Source organism: Engystomops pustulosus, chromosome 7, assembly GCF_040894005.1.
Source record: "Engystomops pustulosus chromosome 7, aEngPut4.maternal, whole genome shotgun sequence".
In the NCBI taxonomy this organism is placed as follows: domain Eukaryota; kingdom Metazoa; phylum Chordata; class Amphibia; order Anura; family Leptodactylidae; genus Engystomops; species Engystomops pustulosus.
In genome coordinates, this window is record NC_092417.1 from 157,250,759 (window position 1) to 157,278,734 (window position 27,976).

The 27,976-nt window shown below is 46.3% G+C and overlaps 1 protein-coding gene across 1 annotated transcript in view; it reads right to left on the reverse strand.

Annotated features, from left to right (window-relative positions):
* SYT12 (synaptotagmin 12) overlaps nt 1–27,976 on the reverse strand; it is a 67,807-nt gene that overhangs the window by 3,721 nt on the left and 36,110 nt on the right. Inside the window, exons 5-7 of the mRNA XM_072118534.1 lie at nt 26,323–26,538; nt 24,635–24,755; nt 12,465–12,598 (exon numbers count right to left, since the gene is read on the reverse strand). Of these exons, the coding sequence (XP_071974635.1) occupies nt 12,465–12,598; nt 24,635–24,755; nt 26,323–26,538 (471 nt within the window). The remainder of the gene's footprint in view (nt 1–12,464; nt 12,599–24,634; nt 24,756–26,322; nt 26,539–27,976) is intronic.

Sequence of the window (27,976 nt, forward strand, 5' to 3'; positions counted from 1 at the left end):
AATATGTTGTCTACTGGTGTTCTGTCATATTTTATTATTCCTTTTAAATATTGTGTTCCTCAAGTCAAGATAAAGAACTGACAGAAGAAGTCATCCCCGTCACACTTTAACCAAAAATCTCAACTGTGATTGACACCTAAGAGTCCTGCTCCAACCAGTCAAGGGTTGAGGAACAACAATGACCGGTGACGGCCTTGTTATGGGCGTAAAGAGCTTGACTTCCTCTTTCTTTGGCTTTGACTTGAAGAAACTAATTTGTAGAAGATGTTACATTTTGGAGGATGGTGTCAAAACCTCAAGGACATCTTTGAACGACACATCAGAAGCCATGTGAGGCAAAGATGGTGGGTTATGGAGTTCACAAGTTCCATGTCAGAATTTTCTAAATGGATTCTTTCTGGGTTTGTGACACACTCAGAGTTTGTCTCTGTTTGAGGATGTGATTAACATCGTAAGGCACATTTACTTACCCGTCCCGTTGACTCTGCCTATCCGGAATGTCCGACGAGGATTCGGGTTTGCCGCGATTCACTAAGATCGTGCGTCCAATTTCCTGCATGTGTCGCTTCCCCGCTGAGATCCGCCGGAGTTCACCTTCTTCTTCCAGTTGCATGTAAGTGCTGATCTTGTGACACAATTTGCTTTGTAAATTCCGCGGTTTGTCCGAATCAGTCGGGTCCACACCCCCCGATCTGTGTTGCATACAAGCCGCCGCGATGCGCCACAATCCGATCGCGTGCACCCAAAACCCGGGGCAAATCGGGGAAAAAAAAAACGTGAAACCCGACGAAAATGTGGCGTTCGGACACTTAGTAAATGTGCCCCCTTGTCTCTGAGCTGGGTGTGTACCACAGTTGAGTGTTGGTTGCCGAACCGAGCCGGATCTGCTGCAGGAGTGACGTCCACATACTCTCTGTTCATTCAGGGCCTAACATTGGATCTTCGGACTCTGGCTGCAGTTGCTACTCTGCTGGCTATTTCTGCTTTATTTGACTTTTTGCCTGTCCCCTGACTATTCTTTGACCTGCTGTTTTTGTACCTTACCGCATCATGATTCTGATACTGCCTACTTGTCTGTTTTCATATCTGTATCTAGTGTAGGGACTGTCGCCCAGTTGTCAGCAGAGCTGGCAAGTAGGTTGTGGGAAGAGCAGGCTCACTCTTCCTTCCCTGTCATGACCTTTCTGAACAGAAATAATTTCTTATTTCCAAATTATTACTCTTCATTAATATTAGATTTTATCTCTGGCTGTAGCCTCGGTATAGCTCAGTGTCATAACTCAGTGTCATAACTCGGGAGTGCAGAAGAGTTCCGAGACCAAGTCACTTGCCAAAAGAAAATTGTTTAAGAGAGAATAAAATGTTACCATTGATCCATGTTCAGTGTATAATGCCCTCATCTTATTCAATTAAAGACTACATGTAGTGGTCTTATCCCCAAAGTGAAATTATCCATTGAGCCAAAAAGTACAGCACCACATTATGGCACGAATACAAAGACTCTTCACTGCGGATGTAAAGATCAGGAAGGAAAAATCAATTCCACAAAATTGATCTAGATCTCCAAGAAGTCACACACTGACCCTAGACAGATATAATGTATCTCCCCCCTCCCCGCCCCCCCCCCCCCCACACACCTATTGGGGAACTTCTATAAAGTTTAATGGAGATTAGTGTGGCTCAGTGGTTAGCACTACAGCCTTGCAGCGCTGGGCTCCTGAGTTCAAGTCCCATCCAGGTCAACATCTGCAAAGAGTTTGTATGTTCTCTGTGTTTGCATTGGTTTCCTCTGGGTCCTCCGGTTTCCTCCCACACTCAAAAACACACAGGTAGATTGATTAGGTTGTGAGCCCCATTGGGGACAGGGACTGATTTGGCAAGTTCTGTGTGGCGCTGCATAATCTGTGTGTGCTGTATAAATAAAGAATTATTAGGTGTGGATGCTTGACCCACTAATTCCTAGCAGACGTGGAGAAATTTGTGGCTAATTATCTCTACCCCGCTTCCAAAAGGTAGAAGATAATCTCATAGTAAAAAAATACCAAATTGCAGACTGCTGTTTTGGGGATTTTTCTTCAGCACATTTTACCAGATTGTACACCACTAAACTACAAGCCCCCTACCATCTGCCCTTCAGGTATGAAATCTCACTCTTTTATGTGAAAACTTTCCCGCTTACCTATAAAACATTTTCTTCCAATTCATATGCAAATGAGCTGTGAAGTTCTCTTTAGCCTGAGACAAGTCACTTACAGAGGTTGGCAATACTTCAGACCTCCCTATCTTGGGCTATCTGTAGCACCTAAAACCATGATTTTGGTGTCATTTTAAAGATGAGGATTGCGGTTTGGTGTGCTATGGAATCGAAGATACAGTCAGTTAAAGATATAGTTAGAAATGCAAGCTTGTGTCTTTAACCGCCTGTATCTGTGTTTCTGTAACACTCAAAACTACTTTTTTTTACATGTTATGAATTATGAGGTTCTAATACTTACATTTACAAAACAAAACATTGTTCTAGGTGATTGGTATAGCTAAAAATCGGGGTGTCTGAAGTGAAGCTCCCACTCCAGTCACTAGTGGCATTGTGGTGAGGAGCAAGAAGTGAGCAATGCTCATGAATACATCGGACTCATGTGCAAGGTGTATTCTTTCAGCACCCTTTGTAACCAGGCAGCACAATATATGTTCCTGTTTTGGCTACTAGGAACACAAACATGTACAAGGCCGAATATTCTGCTGACAGATCTGCTCTCACAAAGCTCTTGGTATCTGTAGAGGAGAGGATTTCTGTATTCTACTAAGCATCCAGCATCCTGCAGCCTTGTGCACAAGGTCATTTTTCAACGCTCTATAAATGTCTTTCTTCTACTAATAACACTTAATCAGAAAATAATCTGTAGTCCGGCCACAGATAAAACTAGTAGTTACAGATGATTTACATCAAAAAGAGAAAAATAGAAAAAAAAACCACAAGAAAATCTAAATCCTCCTCCTCAGCCAAAAAAGTACATTCACCTCCTGGGAGAATGGGGGACAGCTGTTTTACTATTCTACTACACGACTACTGGAGTACAAGACTATTCTACTACACGACTGCCGGAGTACAAGACTATTCTACTACACGACTACTGGAGTACAAGACTATTCTACTACACGACTGCCGGACTACAAGACTATTCTACTACACGACTGCCGGACTACAAGACTATTCTGCTACACGACTGCTGGAGTACAAGACTATTCTACTACACGACTGCCGGAGTACAAGACTATTCTACTACACGACTGCCGGAGTACAAGACTATTCTACTACACGACTGCCGGAGTACAAGACTATTCTACTACACGACTGCCGGAGTACAAGACTATTCTACTACACGACTGCCGGAGTACAAGACTATTCTACTACACGACTGCCGGAGTACAAGACTATTCTACTACACGACTGCCGGAGTACAAGACTATTCTACTACACGACTGCCGGAGTACAAGACTATTCTACTACACGACTGCCGGAGTACAAGACTATTCTGCTACACGACTGCCGGACTACAAGACTATTCTACTACACGACTGCCGGACTACAAGACTATTCTACTACACGACTGCCGGACTACAAGACTATTCTACTACACGACTGCCGGAGTACAAGACTATTCTACTACACGACTGCCGGAGTACAAGACTATTCTACTACACGACTGCCGGAGTACAAGACTATTCTGCTACACGACTGCCGGAGTACAAGACTATTCTACTACACGACTGCCGGAGTACAAGACTATTCTACTACACGACTGCCGGACTACAAGACTATTCTGCTACACGACTGCCGGAGTACAAGACTATTCTACTACACGACTGCCGGACTACAAGACTATTCTGCTACACGACTGCCGGACTACAAGACTATTCTGCTACACGACTGCCGGAGTACAAGACTATTCTACTACACGACTGCCGGAGTACAAGACTATTCTACTACACGACTGCCGAACTACAAGACAATTCTACTACACGACTGCCGGACTACAAGACTATTCTGCTACACGACTGCCGGACTACAAGACTATTCTGCTACACGACTGCCGGACTACAAGACTATTCTACTACACGACTGCCGGAGTACAAGACTATTCTACTACACGACTGCCGGAGTACAAGACTATTCTACTACACGACTGCCGGAGTACAAGACTATTCTACTACACGACTGCCGAACTACAAGACAATTCTACTACACGACTGCCGGACTACAAGACTATTCTACTACACGACTGCCGGACTACAAGACTATTCTACTACACGACTGCCGGAGTACAAGACTATTCTACTACACGACTGCCGGACTACAAGACTATTCTGCTACACGACTGCCGGACTACAAGACTATTCTACTACACGACTGCCGGAGTACAAGACTATTCTACTACACGACTGCCGGAGTACAAGACTATTCTACTACACGACTGCCGGAGTACAAGACTATTCTACTACACGACTGCCGGAGTACAAAACTATTCTACTACACGACTGCCGGACTACAAGACAATTCTATCGCAAGACTGCTGGACTGCAAGACTATTTTACAACATGGCAGCTGGACTACATGACTACTGGACTGGACATATACCATAAATGGTTGTGTTTGTCCCCTCACTCCCCCTTTCACTTAAAGGCTATAAGAGGCAAACATTGGTCACAGGACTATTCCTCATGCTCCATTCACTTCTGCGCATGCGCCAATGTCTTCAGCGCATGCACAGATATAGGTAGTAAAATTCCTGAATGTGCAGCTGGGCACAAATAGATTTTGCTGAGCAAAAGGTAGGAAAGTAGTAACATGACCACAGTCACGCAACCTCAGAAGCTCACAGCTCAGCTTCCCTGACTGTATACTTATGGAGAAGATATAGATGGAGAACACAATTGGCGTGGACATCCAGTTAGCATGGGGATTTTTTGTGGTATCATGAGATGGATAGAAAACCAAAGGAGAAGATAAAGCTTGCAATCAAGTACTTTTTTTATGCTGTGGGGAGGACTGTAACAATTGAGAGGAGTATGTATAGAAGAAGTGCATAGTATGATATGCCGTCAGTTGGGGTACATCAATGGAGCTGAAGCGTCATGGGATCAATAGCAAATCAGAGGGGAAGAAAAAACTTTGGAAATCAGGTCTTTATTAAGCTGTGGAGATGCAACACTGTAAAATGTAAGTGGAAATTGTGTATTAAGGTAGTACATAATTATTTGTGGGTACATCAATGGATCTGAGGCATCATGGGATTGATAACAAACCAACTTAACCTGTGGAGGGGCAACGCTGTGAAATATTTGCAGAATATGTAAAAATCTAAGTAGTGCACAGTATGATATAAAGTCAGTTGAGGGTATGCCATGGAAGCTGAGGCATCAAGGGATTGATAACAAATCTTGGCATTCCAAGACTTTTTTTTAAGCTATGCGGAGGCAACACTGTAAAATGTAAGCGGAATATGTATAAAAAATAACGCAGAGTGTGATATAAAGTCAGTCGGGGGTATATCATCAGACCTGAGGCACCATGGGATTGATGGCAAACTATAGCGGAAGAAAAAGCTTAGAAAATCAAGTCTAACGGGGCGTGGCTGGACCCTGGACGTGATGGCCGCACAGTAGAGGAGCTCCGCAGCCCCGGTGCCGTTTTAGCCTTTAAGGAGGGGATTGATCCTGGCCCCTAAAGTGAAGAAGGCCCCCAGAAGGGGAGAGAAGCCCCCGGGACCCCAGAAAGAGGAGTGGGTAGGCGATACGCCACTTACCCGCTTCCTCCTCCGCTCCACAGCCGCCTCCATCACAGGACCACGTGCTGCACGGAGGCCCGACAGCGCGCAGATCCCGGGATCGCACCTCGTGGAGACCTCCAGCATGGCTCCGAAACCGACCGCGGGTAAGCGGGGAACAGCGGTGTCCACCGCAGCACCGCCTACACATAAGGACCGCAGGGCTCCCACCGACACCTCGCACGCCGCGCCGACCCGCCATCTTGGCCCCCAGCCAGCCCAGCAGCGCAGCTCCCCTGAGGTGCAGCAGCGCCAGAATGAGGTGCAGCAGCGCCAGAATGAGGTGCAGCAGCGCCAGAATGAGGTGCAGCAGCGCCAGAATGAGGTGAAGCAGCGCCAGAATGAGGTGCAGCAGCGCCAGAATACGGCGCAGCTGCGCCAGAATGAGGAGCTTCAGCAGAATCCCGATCCGGGAGCCAGTCATGCTGGAGGTAAGGCCTTATCTCCTGCACCATCCCCAGACCTTGATTGTGGCCCAAAGAAGCTAGGCCAGAGGGAAAATGGAGGACATGGAAGACACCCTGGGGACCCCCTGCTGCGATCCCCCCAGTTGCCACAGCCAGGGGAATTTGTCCCTGGAATGCCATATATCCCCAGATCGCATATAATGGAAGACGATCTGGGTGCTACCCCCACTCTCACTCGCTATGCTGCACCCTCCCCAGAGTGGGAATCATCGCCTGAGCACTGTGGTGTGGACACTATGCCAGATAAGAGACCACCGACTTCAGAACCGTACTGGCACGCTCACCTCCAGAATTTGCCTACTAAAGAGGACTTTAAATCTTTAATTGCTGAAGTCAAAGAGGCGTTCAAATCTGAAATTTTGGAGGTACGACGTGATATTCAGTGCATGACGCAGAAAATTGATAATTTAGAAGCTGAACAGGCGGACTCAAGGCGTCAGATTTCACATACGCAACATGCTGTGCACTCTCAATCTGTCACACTACAAGAAATGGCCAGACACCTGGAAGACCTCGATAACAGAGGAAGACGTAACAATATTCGGGTGAGAGGTCTATCGGAGGTGGAGGGCAAAGAGGATGTACGTGTCACGCTACAAGCTCTCTTCTCAGCGCTATTGGGGGAGCCGGAAACACAGGTGAAGCTTGATAGAGCTCATAGAGCATTAAGGCCTAAAGCACTGGGAGGAAACCCGCGGGATGTTATCTGTTGTGTGCATGACTTTGAATTAAAGGAACGCCTCATGCTTGCGGCAAGGAAAAACAAGAACTTTGTTTTTAACGGAGATGCCATACAACTCTACCAGGATCTTTCTGGGATCACCCTTCAGAAGCGGCGGATCCTACGACCGTTGCTGGATGTTTTACGTGAGAATGATATAACCTACCGCTGGAATTTCCCCTTTGCTCTGTCTGCCACCAAAGATGGAGTCACGGCAACGCTCTCTGTGATGGAGGAACTGCAGGAATTCTGTGACATCTGGAACATCCCGACCCCGCGACTGGATGACTGGGGGAGTCTCCCCCCTCAAATGCGCCAACCACAAAATAAGAATCAACCGCAACAAAAGAGACGAAGACCACGAACCAGAGCTCCATCCCAGGACTCTTATGAATAGAAGAGGATGCTTGTTGAATACATATCCTTTATGGGGTTCTTGCATTTGATTGCTTGTAGGGGGTCTTATGTCTGCTTGTGTCTGCATATACTAGGGGTATTTTCCCCTCCTTAGTTATACGGGAAGTAATATGCACAAGGGCACCGGGGCTAGTCCCTGGATAGTTAGTGATTTATCTAATTTTTCAAGTTTTGTATAGTACTATAATTGACGTATCTTTTTCCTTCAACAGGTTCCATTGCCACGTTTTCCCCCATTTGGTGGGTCTTCTCTGGATCCCACCCTCTGGCCCTGACCAAGGGCTTCCACAGGAGGTGGTGAACCCAGATCAGCCGACTATACTCCCCCACATTAGGGGTAGACCGGCTGAATAGACCTACACCAGGGTCAGGAAGCTTTTCCTCTCCCTGGTTATAGAATTGGAAGTTTATCCTTGTTTTCTTATTACTTTCTTACTTGTTTTTACTCGTCTTGATAGTTTGTCTTGTGGTGTGTGTGTTTTGTCCCCCCATTGTCATACCCCTTGTCCTAGTGTTACTGACACCTTAGGCTTTCATACGCCGTCATCCTCCTATATCCCCATACCAGAGCCTACCACATAAGCTGCGCACGGCCATTCCCACCCCCTCTCCCCCTCAGGGCCTGTTCCGCCGTGTATAACCACTCACCATGGTTCAGCTTTTGACATTAAATGTGAAAGGGCTCAACTCTGCTCGCAAACGCCGACTTACGCTCAATGAGCTTAAGAGAAGTAGGGCAGATGTGGTGTTCTTGCAGGAGACACATTACGATGCGACAGGGAATTTTAATTTTGCTAAACATCTTTACCCGGTATCTTACATGGCGTCCACTGAGAACAAAAAAGCGGGAGTGGCGATCTTGTTTTCAACCTCGTGCCCCATAGTACCTGACATTGTGACATCAGATCCCATGGGCCGGTTTATTTTTGTCCAGGGTAAAATGTTCGGTTTGCCTGTAATTTTGTGCAATATATATGCCCCCAATTCATCACAGGTCCGCTTCATTACCAAAGTCCTGAATAAATTAGCTAAACTCCCAGCAGCACCCCTACTGATAGGAGGGGACTTTAATGTCATTTTTTCAGAAAATATGGATCGGCTGGCAATTGACTCCAATCCCGCCACGAGATCGCAAAGTACTACATCAGCGGCCTTCCGTAGAGTCATCAGGAGATTTGCCCTGTATGATCTGTGGAGGGTGGGTAACCCGGGTGACCGTTCGTTTACTTTTTATTCTGCCCCACATGGCACCCATACCCGTATAGACTATTGGTTTGGAGATATACAATTCTTGCGAATGATGCATTCCGCAGAGGTGGGGAATATATCGTGGTCAGACCATGCGCCAGTTCTCTTGCAGCTGAATGAGGGCCTCTCTACAACTAGGGTATGTCACTGGCGCCTAAATGAATCCCTTCTTAAAAAACCCCTGATTAAGGAGGAGCTAACTGGGGCATTAAAGGAATATTTCCAGTTTAATGAGGATTCAATCCCCTCTATCCCGGTGATGTGGGAAGCTCATAAAGCGGTTTTTCGAGGTCATTGCATAGAACAGGGAACCAGACTGAAAAGAAATAGAGCTCATCTGGAAAAGGAACTAAGAAAGGAGATTGGCAGGCAGGAGACAGCTTTGTTAGCTAAACCAACCAGGAGGAGACTCCAACAGCTAATTGAGGTCAGGGAACAGTTACGAGAGGTCCAGACCCAGGCGGTTGAGAAATTGCTGGTGTTCACTAAGCAACGGTACTATGAGCAAGCGAACAAACACCATTCTCTCCTGGCAAAACAACTGAGGGAGAAAAGGGACCACCAAACCCCCCATCTCATACGGGATTCCGGGGGGAACTTACTGCATGATCCGAGAGCGATCGCCTCTCGTTTCCAGGAATTTTATGCTAAACTGTATTCCCTGCCAAACACTCTGCCACTGGACGAGACCCTTAGAAAAACGCTACTAGTGGATTTTTTGAATTCTTGCTCACTCCCTGGAATCCCCTCAGAGGCTATAGAGACACTTAGCTCAGAATTAACATCGGAAGAGATAGAGGAGGTTATTAATGGAATGCCTAATGGCAAATCCCCGGGCCCAGATGGGCTCACGTATCTTTACTATCAAACCTTCTCCCCTGTGTTGTTGCCACATATGACAAAGGTATTTAATGCATTCTTACAAGGTGAGCCTATGCCTACAACTTTTACGCATTCTTACATCACTCTTATTCCCAAGCCCGGGAAAGATGCAACTGATTGTGCTAATTATAGGCCAATTGCACTTTTGAACGCAGATTTAAAAATTTTCACAAAATTGTTGGCCAATCGGCTGATTCAATGGATCCCCCAAGTAATCCATAAGGATCAGGTAGGCTTTGTACCAGGGCGGCAAGGTGGTGACAACACGAGGAGAACAATTGATCTCATAGATGTAATTAATAAACAAAAAGACCAGGCTCTGATCCTCAGTTTAGACGCTGAGAAGGCGTTTGATCGCCTCAGCTGGCCCTTTATGTTTCAAGTGCTTGAACACATTGGAATAAGAGGTCCCTTTCTCCAGGCTTTGAGGGGGTTATACTCAAATCCCACAGCTGAAATTAAGCTCCCACATGCGTCTTCCCCACCTTTGCGGATAAGGAACGGTACCCGCCAGGGTTGCCCACTCTCTCCCCTCCTGTTCATACTTTGTATAGAACCTCTGGCCTCCATCATCCGACAAGATCCTAATATCCATGGTATTATGGTTAGAGATAAGGAATTCAAACTGTCTTTATTTGCGGATGATATTTTACTAACTATAACCCAACCTCTAATATCTTTACCCAACTTGCAGGCACGGCTGCAGCAGTATGGTCGTCTCTCTGGTTATAAGGTAAACCCTTCAAAAACGGAGGCTTTGCCTCTTAATCTTGACCAATCACTGGTAGACCAACTGAAAACCACATTTAGATATAACTGGAAAGCGGATGCCATTAAGTATTTGGGGATACAATTGACTCCCTCTTACAATACGCTCTATGCACAGAACTTCCCCGGCAGTTTCCGGGAAATAAGGACTCTGCTTGACAATTGGAATAGTCTCCCCCTCTCCCTTTTTGGTAGGATAGCAGCGGTTAAAATGACCATCTTGCCCAAGCTGCTTTACCTTTTTGAAACCTTACCAGTCCCAGTCCCGTTAGGGGTTCTGAGGTCCCTGCAAGCATCCATAGTACACTTTATCTGGGCAAAAAAGAGACATAGAATCTCCAAGACTGTCCTCATCGCCCATAAATCAAAGGGTGGCCTATCGGTACCAGATATAACCAGATACTATTGGGCAACACATCTACGGCGCATCCCAGCATGGTCCAACTTGCTGGCTTTCTCCAAATGGATGGAGATAGAGAAATTATGGCTGGCTCCTTTTCACCCTAACTCTTACCTCTGGCCTAAAGAGGCACCTGAGCTACCTGACTCCCAACTAGGCCCCATCTCATTCACAATTAAATTGTGGAGGGCCTGTTTGGCCAGATTCCCACTGGTCTCTCAGTGCTCTCCCATGCAATCTTTCTTACACACCCCCCTCACGCAACAAGCCGGAGCAGGGCAGGAAATTAAACCCTGGCACGAGAAGGGTTTGTTTAGGTTTGCAGATATTGTGGACTACCGAGACAGGAAGATATTACCTTTCACTGCCTTACAGGATAAATTCCATCTCCCGCATACGGCAAACTTTCACTACATTCGAATCAGACACTTTTTACAGTCCCTAAACAGTACCGAGATGGTTTCGGCGCCCACCACATTTGAGCACATTTGCAAAACCGCCACCCACACTTCTGGCCTTATATCCGACATCTATATGATCCTATTACACCCAAGCTCAGATGAACCCATTGCACACCCGTATATGGCCAAATGGGAGAGCATAGTGGGGAGTCCAATATCCCAAGACACATGGCAATTGATCTGGAATAGAGCGGCTAAAACCTCCTTGTGTACCACACATAAGGAGAATCAGTACAAACTAATGTTGCAGTGGTATCATACCCCGTCCTTGTTACACAGGCTCTTTCCAGATACACCGGATACTTGCTGGCGATGTGGCTCAACTGGTGGAACTCTCCAACACATCTTCTGGACATGCCCATTGGTGCAGCCTTTCTGGCAGGAGGTTAGGTCTCTCCTGCGGGAGGTTGTAGCGGTGGACATCCCACTCTCCCCACTATCTTATTTGCTAAATGTCTTTCCTCAACCCATGGCCAAGACGGCTACAAAATTGAGCCTACACATACTCACAGCCGCAAGGTGCCTGGTAGCACAATTCTGGAAAAGGCAAGCCCCCCCTTCCCGAATGGACCTTCTCTCTAGGGTGAGGGAGACTCGTAGTATGGAGTACCTGACCGCTTCTCTGAATAATCGTATCCCCTTCTTTGATAAAACTTGGGAACGCTGGGATCGCTACTGGATTGAGGAGCGAGCACGAGGAGGAGAGTGATATGGTCATCCCCTTTTTGTCTTTACCCAATTGTTAATTGTTGTCATGGTGTGTTTGTATGACTGTCTTTCGTTGACACCCCCCCCCCCCCCAACCCACCTCAACCGATTAGATGTAATGCAGATGTCATCCTGGGCAAATGTCTAAATACTAGAAAAATACTGCACGGTCAGGCTTAGGGTCCTGATACACCAATGGAAGATTCAAGCTGTTGAGGTCTTTTGAGACGAAACTTGTCTTTTGGTTGTATTGTTGTTGAAAAACTTTATTGTGCAATATGTACATGTTAACTTTTCTGTTACATTTCTTTGAAAAATGATAATAAAAATACAATTATAAAAAAAAAAAAAGAAAATCAAGTCTTTTGAGAAGGGATTTTTTTTTGTTAAGAAAATGTGTTCCCCTGGTACCAGTAGAAGCAAAGTATTAAGTGGTGAAACTGAGAACGGGAAGAGAATTTAAGAAAAGTGGAGTAATGCATTCACAGCTTCGTCTGCTATTACATGTCCCAAATTCCCAGATTCCATTACTTATCAATCCATTTACACTAAATTGCTGTGACTCACCTGCAGGACTATGGCTGGCACGGAGAATATCATGGCTTCGTTAAACACCGGATTTCTATCGTCCCGTTTCACGGCCGTCTTCTTCTTGCTGATTTTCCGTCCGTCCTGCAGCAGGTAGACCTTCACAAAGGGGTCTGTGGGAGGAATGGAGCAGGATGAGACAACGCGCCTCTCTAATGGCGGTACCAGGGATTGTTACACATGTGAAGCAGATCCCATCAAGATATGAATAGTCAAATATTTTCTATTTCCATCATTTCAGTTTACCTTGAGTAAAAAGATTTAAAGGGATTGTCCATATTACAATCCGCCCATATTGCTTGTTAGGGCATCGTGTTGTCAGATCAGGTCCTATGTTACTGAATGAGCTTCTATGTAGCAGAGAGTGAAACTTAGTGCAATTAGCATTTTATTTTTAATGTCTGATCATGGGGTATGTACTCTTTTTATTGTTATCTTCTGGTCTGGGGTCTGTGTAATTATTGGTATTATTATTATCTTCTGGTCCGGGGCTGGTATTATCACTGTCTTGTCTGTGTAATTATTTATGGTCTAGTCTGGGGTCTGGGTTTTTACTCTAATTAATCTAATTATTATCATTGTCTGGTTCAGGGTCTGAGATATTATTATTGATATCTGGGGTCTGTGTTAATATTTATTGTCTGGTCTGGGGTCTTTATTATTGCTATTGTTTGGTTCGGGGTGTGAATTTTTCCATTTTAATCTTGGGTTTGTATTATTATTATTATTATTGCCTGGTCCAGGATCTGTATTATCATTTATTGTCTGGTCTGTGTTATTTATCATCTGGTCTGGGGTCTGTATTATTATTACTGTCTGTTCCAGGGTCAGTATCATTATTTATCATCTGGTATGTATTATTAATAGTGTGGTCTGGGGTCTGTATCATCATTTATCAGGTGGTCTGGAGCATGTATTATGACTATTGTTTAGGGTCTGTATTATTATTATTATTATTGTTATTTTTATCTGGTCCAGTGTTAGTATACCGTATATACTCGAGTATAAGCCGACCCAAGTATAAGCCGAGGCCCCTAATTTTACCACAAAAACCTGGTAAAACCTATATATTTTTTACTCGAGTATAAGCCGAGTTTGGTTTTTCAGCACATTTTTTAGTGCTGAAAAACTAGGCTTATACTCGAGTATATAAGGTAATTATTTATCATCTGGTTTGGGGACTGTATTATGTATTGTTGTCTGGTCCAGGGTCTCTATCATCATTTATCGGTTGGTCTGGGACCTGCATTATTACTATAGTCTAGGGTCTGTATTATTATTATTGTCTGATACAGGGTTAGTATCATTGTTTATTGTGTGGTCTTAATTATTTATTATCTGGTCTGAGGTCTGTATTATTATTATTATTGTCTGGTCTAGGGTTAGTTTCATTATTTATTGGCTGGTCTGGGTTCTGTATTTTTACTATTGTCTAGTGTCTGTATTACGGTAGTAGTATTATTGTCTGGTCCAGGGTCAGTATCATTATTTATCATCTGGTCTGTATTATTTATCAGCTGGTCTGGGGTGCATTATAATTGTTTTCTGGTCTGGGGTCTGTATCATCATTTATCGGCTGGTCTAGGGCCTGTATTATCACTATATTCTAGGGTCTGTATTATTATTTTTATTGTCTGGTACAGAGTTAGTATTGTTTATTGTGTGGTATTTATTATCTGGTATGAGGTCTGTATTATGATTATTGTCTGGTCCAGGATCAGTATCATTATTTATCATCAGGTCTAGGGTGTATAATTTTTGTCAGGTGCAGGGTCTGTATCATCATTTATCGGTTGGTCTGGGGCCTGTATTATTACTATAGTCCAGGGTCTTTATTATTATTACTATTGTCTGGTCCAGTGTCAGTATCATTATTTATCGTCTGGTCTGGGGTCTGTAATGTCATTGTTTTCAGGTTCAGGGTCTGTATGACTTATTTTCTTATTTCTGGATTTGTATTTGGGCTGTATTGTGGTATTTGGTGTCTCGGAGGTGGCGTTTTGTTTTCGGTAGAGATGTGGTTACTGGTTCATCCCCTTGAACTGGATTGTTAGTGTATGACCATGCGGCCCTCAGGAGGGGAACATTAGAAAATGTAAGGAAATTCAATAATTTATCAAATATCTGTAGCTGATAAGGACTATTCATATTCCATTATAGATCCATTGTGTCTTATCCTAGTCTATATCCCTGTGGATTTTACAGTCCATTACGTCTCAGTCTTCTGAGGTCCCAACAGTTGGGAAAATATTTGCTTTCTGAGTTCTGCAGGTAAGATGGAGATGAATGAGCGTCCTGACCCAGCTGTAATCCTCCTGAATACAAAGCTCTTTCTTGCTCATTGATATTACAGCGATGGCACGTTAAGACGGCCGGGAGCAAAACTATGAAATATCTGCTGACCCAACGTCTTCTGCTAAGTGACAAATACCTTAAGATTACCTTACAATGAAGATTTTAGGCCGGTATTATTCCTCAATACTTTAACACAGGCATATCATTACTTTTATAGCTACATAATAATTCAGAACAAGACACAGCGCCCACATACAATATAAGCCAAGTGATTTTACTGCCCAGCGGCTAAACAACTGACTTCTAAAAAATCCATTTGCTAAAAATCTCAGCGGATCTGCTGATGAGTGTGATTTTGTTCTTAGGTTACATTTTGTCCTTACTAGTCTGAAAACTCCTTTATTTAATTCCTAGCTGCACTAATTGATATCCACCACACCTGTCTGTTTCCTGTGGATTTTACATCAACAGATCAGCTGATCAGTGAGATATTGTTGTTAGGTTACATTCTGTCCTTACTAGTCTGAACACTCCTTTATTTAATTCCTAGGTGAAAGAATTGATATCCACCATACCTGTCTGTTTCCTGTGAATTTTACATCAACAGATCTGCTGATGAGTGAGATTTTGTTCTTAGGTTACATCTAGAGATGAGCGAACACTAAAATGCTCGGGTACTCGTTATTCGAGACGAACTTTTCCCGATGCTCGAGTGCTCGTCTCGAATAACGAACCCCATTGAAGTCAATGGGAGACTCGAGCATTTTTCAAGGGGACCAAGGCTCTGCACAGGGAAGCTTGGCCAAACACCTGGGAACCTCAGAAAAGGATGGAAACACCACGGAAATGGACAGGAAACAGCAGGGGCAGCATGTGTGGATGCCTCTGAGGCTGCTTAAACGCACCATTATGCCAAAATTATGGGCAACAGCATGGCCATGACAGAGTGACAGAATGAAGCTAGATAGCATCTAAAATATCCAATAATTGACCCTGACACTATAGGGGACGGCATGCAGAGGCAGCGGCAGCAGGCTAGAGAGTGTCATGGCGACATACCCTAAATGGACTCAGGCTTCAAACCAATGGGTGGCAGAGAGGAACCAAAGGAGGTGAGCAAGAAGCGCTCAAATAATATCGGTACATGATAAAAGTTTGCCAGTATATTTTGTGGATTACACAGCAGGGTGGCGACAAAGTTAACAACTTTGATGTGGAATGCCCTGTAATAGCTCTTGGGCGGTGTGCCTTTTATCGCCTAGGCTCAGCAGTTTGAGCACCGCCTGCTGTCGCTTAGCGACGGCACTGCTGCTGTGCCTAGAGCTACCGACTGATGGCGCCATGCCCACGGATGGTAATTCGGAGGAGGAGGAGGTGGAGGAGGGGTGGGAGGAGGTATAGTAGGCCTTTGAGACCTGGACCGAGGTAGGCCCCGCAATTCTCTGCGTCGCCAGTATATGAGCAGCCCCAGGGTCAGACTCGGTCCCAGCCTGCACCAAGTTAAGTGTAGTAGCGTTCTTATAAGTTTGGGATATGGCGGGTGAGGGGAATGTAAACAGATGCGCAAGAAGCGCATGATGCGCATGGAGCTGGCGCTCCGCTGCCAGGCGAGCTTTCGCCAATCCAAGCCCCTGTCTCTAGGCTACTCCCCAAACAGCACTTCTAAGAACCTTTTGTATAAGATCAAGTGTAGTAGCGTTCTTATAAGTTTAGGATATGCCGGGTGAGGGGAATGTAAACAGATGCGCAAGAAGCGCTGAAATAATATCCCTAAATGGTAAAAGTTTGCCAGTATATTTTGTGGATAACACAGCAGGGTGGCGACAAAGTTAACAACTTTGATGTGGAATCCATGAAAACAACCCAAATTTCTGCCTGACACACCTCGTTTGATAAAGGGACGATGTATGGAGGCAGCTATATGGACGACTTTTGGAGGTAGCAATGGAGACAACGTGTGGAGGCTGCTATGGAGACAATTTAATTTGGATAGTGCCTGTATGTGGCAGTCCCAAACATTTTTCAAGCCAGAGGAGCAGGTAGGTGGCCCTCCAGTAAAATGGGATAGATTGAGTGCCTGTATGTGGCAGTCCCAAACATTTTTCAAGCCAGAGGAGCAGGTAGGTGGCCCTCCAGTAAAATGGAATAGATTGAGTGCCTGTATGTGGCAGTCCCAAAAATTGTTCAAACCAGAGGAGCAGGTAGGTGGCCCTGCAGTAAAATGGAATAGATTGAGTGCCTGTATGTGGCAGTCCCAAAAATGTTTCAAACCAGAGGAGCAGGTAGGTGGCCCTCCAGTAAAATGGAATAGATTGAGTGCCTGTATGTGGCAGTCCCAAAAATTGTTCAAACCAGAGGAGCAGGTAGGTGGCCCTGCAGTAAAATGGAATAGATTGAGTGCCTGTATGTGGCAGTCCCAAAAATGTTTCAAACCAGAGGAGCAGGTAGGTGGCCCTCCAGTAAAATGGAATAGATTGAGTGCCTGTATGTGGCAGTCCCAAAAATTGTTCAAACCAGAGGAGCAGGTAGGTGGCCCTGCAGTAAAATGGAATAGATTGAGTGCCTGTATGTGGCAGTCCCAAAAATGTTTCAAACCAGAGGAGCAGGTAGGTGGCCCTCCAGTAAAATGGAATAGATTGAGTGCCTGTATGTGGCAGTCCCAAAAATTGTTCAAACCAGAGGAGCAGGTAGGTGGCCCTGCAGTAAAATGGAATAGATTGAGTGCCTGTATGTGGCAGTCCCAAAAATGTTTCAAACCAGAGGAGCAGGTAGGTGGCCCTCCAGTAAAATGGAATAGATTGAGTGCCTGTATGTGGCAGTCCCAAAAATTTTTTAAAACAGAGGACCGGGTAGGTGGCCCTCCAGAAAAATGGAATAGATTGAGTGCCTGTATGTGGCACTCACAAAAATTGTTTCAAACAGAGGACCGGGTAGGTGGCCCTCCAGAAAAATTAAATGCATGAAGTACTATAGCAAGAGCCAGTGGGCCCTGTCAAAAAATAGCCATTTTCCTCTGCTTTACTGTACAAAGAGGAGGAGAAGGAGGAAAATGAGGAGGAGGAGGAGGAGTGGATCAATTATTCAGGTTGAGCTTCCTTCACCTGGTGGAGATTGGAAATTCTGAGAAATCCAGCCTTTATTCATTTTAATAAGCGTCAGCCTGTCAGCGCTGTCAGTCGACAGGCGTGTACGCTTATCGGTGATGATGCCACCAGCTGCACTGAAAACCCGCTCGGACAAGACGCTAGCGGCAGGGCAGGCAAGAACCTCCAAGGCGTACAGCGCCAGTTCGTGCCACATGTCCAGCTTTGAAACCCAGTAGTTGTAGGGAGCTGTGTGATCATTTAGGACGATGGTATGGTCAGCTACGTACTCCCTCACCATCTTTCTGTAAAGATCAGCCCTACTCTGCCGAGACTGGGGACAGGTGACAGTGTCTTGCTGGGGTGACATAAAGCTGGCAAAAGCCTTGTAAAGCGTACCCTTGCCAGTGCTGGACAAGCTGCCTGCTCGCCTACTCTCCCTCGCTACTTGTCCCGCAGAACTACGCACTCTGCCGCTAGCGCTGTCAGAAGGGAAATACTGTTTCAGCTTGTGCACCAGGGCCTGCTGGTATTCATGCATTCTCACACTCCTTTCCTCTGCAGGGATGAGAGTGGCAAGATTTTGCTTGTACCGTGGGTCCAGGAGAGTGAACACCCAGTAATCGGTGCTGGAATAAATTCTTTGAACGCGAGGGTCACGGGATAGGCAGCCTAGCATGAAATCTGCCATATGCGCCAGAGTACCAACGCGTAAGAATTCACTCCCCTCACTGGCCTGACTGTCCATTTCCTCCTCCTCCAACTCCTCCAACTCCTCTTCTTCTGCCCATACACGCTGAACAGTGAAGGACTCAACAATGGTCCCCTCTTGTGTCTCGCCAACATTCTCCTCCTCTTCCTCCTCATCCTCCTCCACCTCCACCTCCTCCGATATGCGCTGAGAAACAGACCTCAGGGTGCTTTGGCTATCAACAAGGGAATATTCTTCCCCCGTCTCTTGTGACGAGCGCAAAGCTTCCGACTTCATGCTGACCAGAGAGTTTTTCAACAGGCCAAGCAGCGGGATGGTGAGGCTGATGATGGCGGCATCGCCACTGACCATCTGTGTTGACTCCTCAAAGTTACTCAGCACCTGACAGATATCAGACATCCACGTCCACTCCTCATTGTAGACTTGAGGAAGCTGACTGACCTGACTACCACTTCTGGTGGAAGTTGACATCTGGCAGTCTACAATCGCTCTGCGCTGCTGGTAAACTCTGGATAACATGGTCAGTGTTGAATTCCACCTCGTGGGCACGTCGCACAACAGTCGGTGAGCGGGCAGTTGGAGGCGGCGCTGCGCTGCCCTGAGAGTGGCAGCATCTGGGCTGGACTTCCTGAAATGCGCACAGATGCGGCGCACCTTCGTGAGCAAATCAGACAGATTGGGGTATGTCTTGAGGAAACGCTGCACTATCAGATTTAACACATGGGCCAGGCATGGCACATGTGTCAGTCTGCCGAGTTGCAGAGCCGCCACCAGGTTACGGCCGTTGTCACACACAACCATTCCCGGCTTGAGGTTCAGCGGTGCCAGCCACAGATCAGTCTGCGCCGTGATGCCCTGTAATAGCTCTTGGGCGGTGTGCCTTTTGTCGCCTAGGCTCAGCAGTTTGAGCACCGCCTGCTGTCGCTTAGCGACGGCACTGCTGCTGTGCCTAGAGCTACCGACTGATGGCGCCGTGCCCACGGATGGTAGTTCGGAGGAGGAGGTGGAGGAGGGGTGGGAGGAGGAGGAGGCATAGTAGGCCTGAAACACCTGGACCGAGGTAGGCCCCGCAATCCTCGGCGTCGGCAGTATATGAGCAGCCCCAGGGTCAGACTCGGTCCCAGCCTCCACCAAGTTAACCCAATGTGCCGTCAGCGATATATAGTGGCCCTGCCCGGCAGCACTCGTCCACGTGTCCGTGGTCAGGTGGACCTTGTCAGAAACGGCGTTGGTCAGGGCACGGATGATGTTGTCTGACACGTGCTGGTGCAGGGCTGGGACGGCACATCGGGAAAAGTAGTGGCGGCTGGGGACCGAATACCGAGGGGCGGCCGCCGCCATGAGGTTGCGAAAGGCCTCGGTCTCTACTAGCCTATAGGGCAGCATCTCCAGGCTAAGCAATCTGGAGATGTGCACATTAAGGGCTTGGGCGTGCGGGTGGGTTGCACTATATTTGCGTTTCCGCTCCAGCGTCTGGGGTATGGAGAGCTGAACGCTGGTGGATGCTGTGGAGGATCGTGGAGGCGACGATGGGGTTTTTGTGGCAGGGTCCTGGGCAGGGGGCTGACTAGCAGCTGACACAGGGGAAGGAGCAGTGGTGTGCACGGCCGGAGGTGAACGGGCTTGTTGCCACTGAGTGGGGTGCTTAGCATTCATATGCCTGCGCATACTGGTGGTAGTTAAGCTAGTAGTGGTGGAACCCCTGCTGAGCCTGGTTTGGCAAATGTTGCACACCACAGTCCGTCGGTCATCCGGTGTTTCCTTAAAGAACCTCCACACTTCTGAAGATCTAGCCCTCGCCGCAAGAGCCCTCACCACGGGAGCTTCACTAGTTGACAGTGGCGCTGATGCACCAGCTCTGGCCCTGCCTCTCCGTCTGGCCCCACCACTGCCTCTTCCAACCTGTTCAGGTCGAGGACTCTCCTCCGTCTCAGAAGCACTGTGTTCACCCGGCCTCTCAACCCAGCTTGGGTCTGTCACCTCATCATCCTCCGATCCCTCAGTCTGCTCCCCCCTCGGACTTCCTGCCCTGACAACAACTTCCCCACTGTCTGACAACCGTGTCTCCTCATCGTCGGACACCTCTTTACACACTTCCACTACGTCAAGAAGGTCATCATCACCCACAGACTGTGACTGGTGGAAAACCTGGGCATCGGAAAATTGCTCAGCAGCAACCGGACAAGTGGTTTGTGACTGTGGGAAGGGTCCAGAAAACAGTTCCTCAGAGTATGCCGGTTCAAATGGCAAATTTTCCTGGGAGGGGGCAGACTGGGGGGGAGGAGGCTGAGGTGCAGGAGCTGGAGGAGTGGGGATTTCGGTGACATGGGTGGACTGCGTGGAAGACTGACTGGTGGTGGACAAATTGCTCGAAGCATTGTCAGCAATCCACGACATCACCTGTTCGCACTGTTCTGGCCTCAACAGTGCTCTACCACGAGTCCCAGTAACTTCAGACATGAACCTAGGGAGTGTAGCTCTGCGGCGTTCCCCTGCTCCCTCATCAGCAGGTGGTGTCTCACCCCGCCCAGGACCACGGCCTCTGACCCCTGCAGTAGTTGGACGCCCACGTCCCCGCCCTCGTCCTCTACCCCTAGCCCTGGGGTTAAACATTTTTAAAATGAGAGTTATAACTTTTTTTTTTTTTTTTACTTTTTTTTGTTTTTTGTGTTTTTTTTGTGTTTTTTGTTTTTTTTTGTGTTTTTTGTTTTTTTTTGAGTTTTTAGAACCAAACAATCCTATCCTATTGCTATGGCTATTTTCTAGCCAAGTATCAAAGGAAGCACACTACTATGCCAGATGAGATGACACTGAGTTAGTGCCTAATAGAAATCCAACCCCTACTGAATTTTCCCACTTCAGCCTTTGCTATGGATATGTGCGCCACTAAGCGCAGAACACAGCGGTCGCAAGTCTCACTACAAATTGCTCAGAATTGGCAAGTACATGCACTGCAGAAACTACAGCCACCAGCAGATCAACCAGAAATCAAATATATAGAACGCTACTGTAGGCTTCAAGAAGCTATTTGTATTCTCCTATGGCTATTTTCTAGCCAAGTATCAAAGGAAGCACACTACTATGCCAGATGAGATGACACTGAGTTAGTGCCTAATAGAAATCCAACCCCTACTGAATTTTCCCACTTCAGCCTTTGCTATGGATATGTGCGCCACTAAGCGCAGAACACAGCGGTCGCAAGTCTCACTACAAATTGCTCAGAATTGGCAAGTACATGCACTGCAGAAACTACAGCTACCAGCAGATCAACCAGAAATCAAATATATAGAACGCTACTGTAGGCTTCAAGAAGCTGTTTGTATTCTCCTATGGCTATTTTCTAGCCAAGTATCAAAGGAAGCACACTACTATGCCAGATGAGATGACACTGAGTTAGTGCCTAATAGAAATCCAACCCCTACTGAATTTTCCCACTTCAGCCTTTGCTATGGATATGTGCGCCACTAAGCGCAGAACACAGCGGTCGCAAGTCTCACTACAAATTGCTCAGAATTGGCAAGTACATGCACTGCAGAAACTAAAGCCACCAGCAGATCAACCAGAAATCAAATATATAGAACGCTACTGTAGGCTTCAAGAAGCTATTTGTATTCTCCTATGGCTATTTTCTAGCCAAGTATCAAAGGAAGCACACTACTATGCCAGATGAGATGACACTGAGTTAGTGCCTAATAGAAATCCAACCCCTACTGAATTTTCCCACTTCGGCCTTTGCTATGGATATGTGTGCCACTAAGAGCTAAACACAACGGTAGCAAGTCCCCCTGCTAATTCCTCACAAAATGGTAATAGATGCAAATTAAAATAAAAAAAGTAGAACGTTATTGTAGCCCTAAGAAGGGCTGTTGGGTTCTTGTTGAATCACTCCTGCCTAACAGTAATCTACTAGCACCCTAACGCTGTCCCTGACCAGCAGCAGCTCTCTCCCTAGCGGCATCCAGAGACAGAATGATCCGAGCAGCGCGGCCAGCGGCTAGTCTATCCCAGGGTCACCTGATCTGGCCAGCCAACCACTGCTATCGACGTGTAAGGGTACCACGTCATGCTGGGTGGAGTGCAGAGTCTCCTGGCTTGTGATTGGCTCTGTTTCTGGCCGCCAAAAAGCAAAACGGCGGGAGCTGCCATTTTCTCGAGCGGGCGAAGTATTCGTCCGAGTAACGAGCAGTTTCGAGTACCCTAATGCTCGACCGAGCATCAAGCTCGGACGAGCATGTTCGCTCATCTCTAGTTACATCCCGTCCTTACTAGTCTGAACACTCCTTTATTTCAATCCTAGCTGAAAGAATTAATATCCACCACACCTGTCTGTTTCCTATGAATTTTACATCTGCGGATCTGCTGATCAGTAAGATTTTGTTCTTAGGTTACATTCAGTCCTTACTAGTCTGAACACTCCTTTATTTAATTCCTAGCTGAAAGAATTGATATCCACCACACCTGTTTCCTGTGAAATTTGGTACAAACAACTTCTAGGCTGGGACTCTGACATCTTAGAAAGATTTACCTGCTTTTTCACTTGTGCTTGCTATAAGTCTTATTTGGAATTCTTCACCATCATCGATTATGTACTGTATTGTCCTCTTGTTTCTGACTCATATCTGTTAACTACTGTGTTTTATATTGAACAGTTTTGCCTCTGTGTTTGCATTTTAGACATAGGAACATCGACCAGTTGTCTCCTAAAACTTAAGTTTGGAAGGGAGATTAGGTAGAGACATCTGGCAAGGGTGTTTAGCCTATCTGTCTTTGCCTTCCAGTATGTTCTGGCCGTCACTGCATTATAACAGCTTTTCTAAAGTGTACATAATAAATAAACTTGGTTAAATCTTGAAGTTTAACATGGTTGTGGTATGTGGATGTGAATTTCATGTATAAATTGATAATGTGAATAGGTCTTTCCAGAACTGAAAATCTACAGGACCTTTTTTCCTTGTGAGAATTGCCTGTGAGTTTGAATTCAACATCACAAGCTGAAAAAAATTGCCAAAAATGTGATGCATTTTAGGTAGGAACCTAGGCAACAAATAGGTGGTGTGAAGTTAGCTAGGGAAATATGCAAATAGGTTTTCCAGGATGTGATAAGGAAAGGGGACTGCCTTACACGGCAGCTAAGAGGCAATGTTTTCCTTATCGAATCCTGGAAAACTCCTTTGCTTATTTCCCAGAATCCCACAGTGAAACATCAATGGCTGTAAGTCTCCACACGTAATTGGCAGGGTCTCGGTGAGGAGAGCTCTTACTTCCCGACCCTGAAGCTACCTAGACAGTCTAAAGATGCACAAGATTTATCATCCAATATCAACCACTGACTAATCAAAGCTCATGATGTCTAAATACAAGAAAGCCTTAGTGAACCTGTCTAAAAATTTGTGTTAGGTTATCTACCAGTTTCCGTAGCATTTGTATTGGAGAACCGTGAAGTCTAGAACGTTCCTGTCTTCAACTGAGATGAATGATATGGACAGCTTTGTGGATTGGATTGTTTTTTTGACCTGATTTGTAAAAACATTTCACAAATAGATTTTTATTGAAAATATTCACCAATTTAAATTTCGAAGACTGCGTGTATTCTCCTACATTGCAGGCTGCTCTGTCCCATTCTCAGGACTTGTTATGTAGCTTTTATCCATGATCCTCCAAGAGCTTAAAAATTCTCCTCTAAACTATGTTGATTCCATCAACAGATCTGCTCATCAGTGAGATTTTGTTCTTAGGGTACATTCTGTCCTTACTAGTCTGAACACTCCTTTATTTAATTCCTAGCTGCAAGAACTGATATCCACCACACCTGTCAGAATTTAGCTTGAAGGATTGTCATGGGATCAGGGGTGAGAAAACTGCAAGAACACCCAGGTTAATGTAGCACGTCCGATGGCTTTACCTGCTTACTAGTCTGAACACTCCTTTATTTAATTCCTAGCTGCAAGAACTGATATCCACCACGCCTGTCAGAATTTAGCTTGAAGGATTGTCATGGGATCGGGGGTGAGAAAACTGCAAGAACACCCAGGTTAATGTAGCACGTCCGATGGCCTTACCTGCTGTGGTCTTTCCTTCCGTCCACAACAGGTTCTTTCCTTTGACTACCACCACCGTAAGACGTTCCGCAGTAGGAAGATAGCTGAGAGACAATAGAATTTCCCCAACAGCGTCTGCGGCCTACAAGACAACATTGTGGTTTGCATAATAGATTTCCAAATAATCTTGTACTTGCCAATATTAAACAGACACAAAAACAGGTTTAGGACAGAGGCCAAGATCTTCCGTAGCGAATATGAAAGCCTAGTGCAAGCCAATTTGTTTTTTGAGATTCGTTTTTTGCAGTTTCTTGCGAATATAACAAGGTTTAAGCCGGTCATACAGAGTAGATGTTTTGTAATGAGGGACGTTACTGTGTTTGTCAACCATTCCTACAAATGCCACCTCGGGAACTCAAAAATAAGGGCCATGAGAGAGGAAAGGACTCCTGGTCAAAACTCGGTCTGGCTTAGTGGTCCTCTTAATCTGGACATTGCACACACATAAAAAACTGGTCTCCCATGGGCCAAGTAAACATAAATAACAGATCTTGCCGTACAGTTACTGGCCAGGTGGCCACTATGGTCATATCTAGCAATTTCTGTGGCACAAACATCTTCTGTTCTTGTAGCTTACTACTTGTCTTCTGACATCTTCAGTTGGATTATGGGTTGGGATTCTACTCTAATTTTTGTTCTCATATTGACAAGGCACCACAAGAGAAGTCTGGCATGCAGAGGCAGATTAAGACTGCCATGGGCTCTGAGATGTATGAATTTTATTGCCCCAACAAGTCTGGAATCATTTCCTACATATGGTACTAGAATCAGGAGAATCTTGGAGAATGGAGGACATGTCCCTTCTAAATCTGCCTTCAATCTGTGGTTTCAGAACCTTCGGAGGACCTTCAAATGTCCTGAAATGACTTGTGTACATGTGTGTTGAGAGCAGGAACAGATGTACGAGGATTTAATGGGTGAAGGTCCTTCTCAGTATAAAATTTGGTGAGTGGTTTGGGTTTCCATGGGTCTTTTCTTGACTATGTGCCCAGTTCTTGGTGAGATTGGGACTGGTTTTTGCTGATGCATAACAACTCGAGATGAGTAGACCATAGTTTCAGTTTGGGGTTTGGACGTGGATGTATTGTAGGATTGGTGGCTGAACAGCCAATCCGGTAAATTGACTCCCCGTGGCCAATCACAGCCATGACTAGTAACAAGAGGAGCGCCTTGATTGGACATTCAGTTTGCCGGATTGGCTGTTCGGCAAAGGTTGCGCAGCCAAACTTGAACTGAATCTATGGGTCTACTCATTTCTCATAGCAACCAATCAGAACTGGCAGAGCCATTATGGGTGGGATCAAAACAGCAGTCTGAGCCAATAACAAGGCAGGAGGTGATATAAGACCATTTCAGACTCCCGCTAGGGTCTGTATATAAGAATACTCACCAAGCAAAAGTATAATCCCAACAAATTCAGAATATCGAGGCTCAAAGGAGGGAGTTGCTACATGCCAAAAAGTACAAGTAGACCAAAAAGTTTTTTTTAACTCGTATGAACTCCCAAAGGAACAGAACTGAAAAGCAGCCAACAGAGAAGCAAACCGTCCGCCAATTACGTGAACCTCCGCTTCTGACTTATTTAGGTCAAAATGAATAATTGCTTCGTTTACACAAAAACCTAAAAGTAAACCATAAAGTAAACCGACCTTATTGACGTCTTGAAGGTAGATCCACGTGTTGAAGGGTCGCACAGTCAGATCCAGGTCGGATAATTTCAGCTCCGCGACTCCCGTGCTGACGTTCCTTTCATCCCCGTCTATTGCAAAAATGGAAAACCTCAGGCTGTTTTCTTCCAGCACCAGCGGATCAAGGGGAATGGAAAACTTCTCATCAAATAAAACTGAATATGCATTTCTCTGTATCTGTCAAAACAAGAAAAATGGTATAGTTATGTCACAGGAGACGCCTAATGGAAATTCTGATGGAAGAAATCTGGAGATGTCCCCGGAATATTCATAATACGCTGCAATGTTTAGTAACACACAAACTAAGCAACAAATTATGATGATGCGTCGCTTCTGTGTCAGGCTAATGTTCCGAACCTGGTGTAAAGAATAGGCTTTGTCTGCATTCCCTTGTAGGAGACTGCACCAGCAGGGGCACTCAGGAGCTGTGAGCTCAGCAGTCCTCAGAAGAGACGCTCCAAGAGAATGCACTAGCGTCTCCATCCCTCCAAGAGACTGCACCAGCAAGGGCACTCAGGAGCTGTGAGCTCAGCAGTCCTCAGAAGAGACGCTCCAAGAGACTGCACTAGCATCTCCATCCCTCCAAGAGACTGCACCAGCAGGGGCGCTCAGGAGCTGTGAGCTCAGCAGTCCTCAGAAGAGATGCTCCAAGAGACTGCACTAGCGTCTCCATCCCTCCAAGAGACTGCACCAGCAAGGGCGCTCAGGAGCTGTGAGCTCAGCAGTCCTCAGAAGAGACGCTCCAAGAGACTGCACTAGCGTCTCCATCCCTCCAAGAGACTGCACCAGCAGGGGCGCTCAGGAGCTGTGAGCTCAGCAGTCCTCAGAAGAGACGCTCCAAGAGACTGCACCAGCGTCTCCATCCCTCCAAGAGACTGCACCAGCAAGGGCGCTCAGGAGCTGTGAGCTCAGCAATCCTCAGAAGAGATGCTCCAAGAGACTGCACTAGCGTATCCAACCCTCCAAGAGACTGTACCAGCAAGGGCACTCAGGAGCTGTGAGCTCAGCAGTCCTCAGAAGAGACGCTCCAAGAGACTGCACCAACGTCTCCATCCCTCATAGGAGACTGCACCAGCAGGGGCACTCAGGAACTGTGAGCTCAGCAGTCCTCAGAAGAGACGCTCCAAGAGACTGCACCAGCAGGGGCGCTCAGGAGCTGTGAGCTCAGCAATCCTCAGAAGAGACGCTCCAAGGGACTGCACCAGCGTCTCCATCCCTCCAAGAGACTGCACCAGCAGGGGCGCTCAGGAGCTGTGAGCTCAGCAATCCTCAGAAGAGATGCTCCAAGAGACTGCACTAGCGTCTCCATCCCTCCAAGAGACTGCACCAGCAAGGGCACTCGGGAGCTGTGAGCTCAGCAGTCCTCAGAAGAGACACTCCAAGAGACTGCACCAGTTTCTCCAGCCCTCATAGGAGACTGAACCAGCAGGGGCACTCAGGTGCTGTGAGCTCAGCAGTCCTCAGACGAAGCTTATGATGGCCAAAAAGCAACAACTGTAAAAATTTAGATAAACTAAAAAGATAAAAAAAATTAAATATGCCCCCCCCCCCCCCCCCATCCTCCGCACACACACAGGGCTCAGGCCCTTTACCCCAAAAAAATCCATATGTGTTT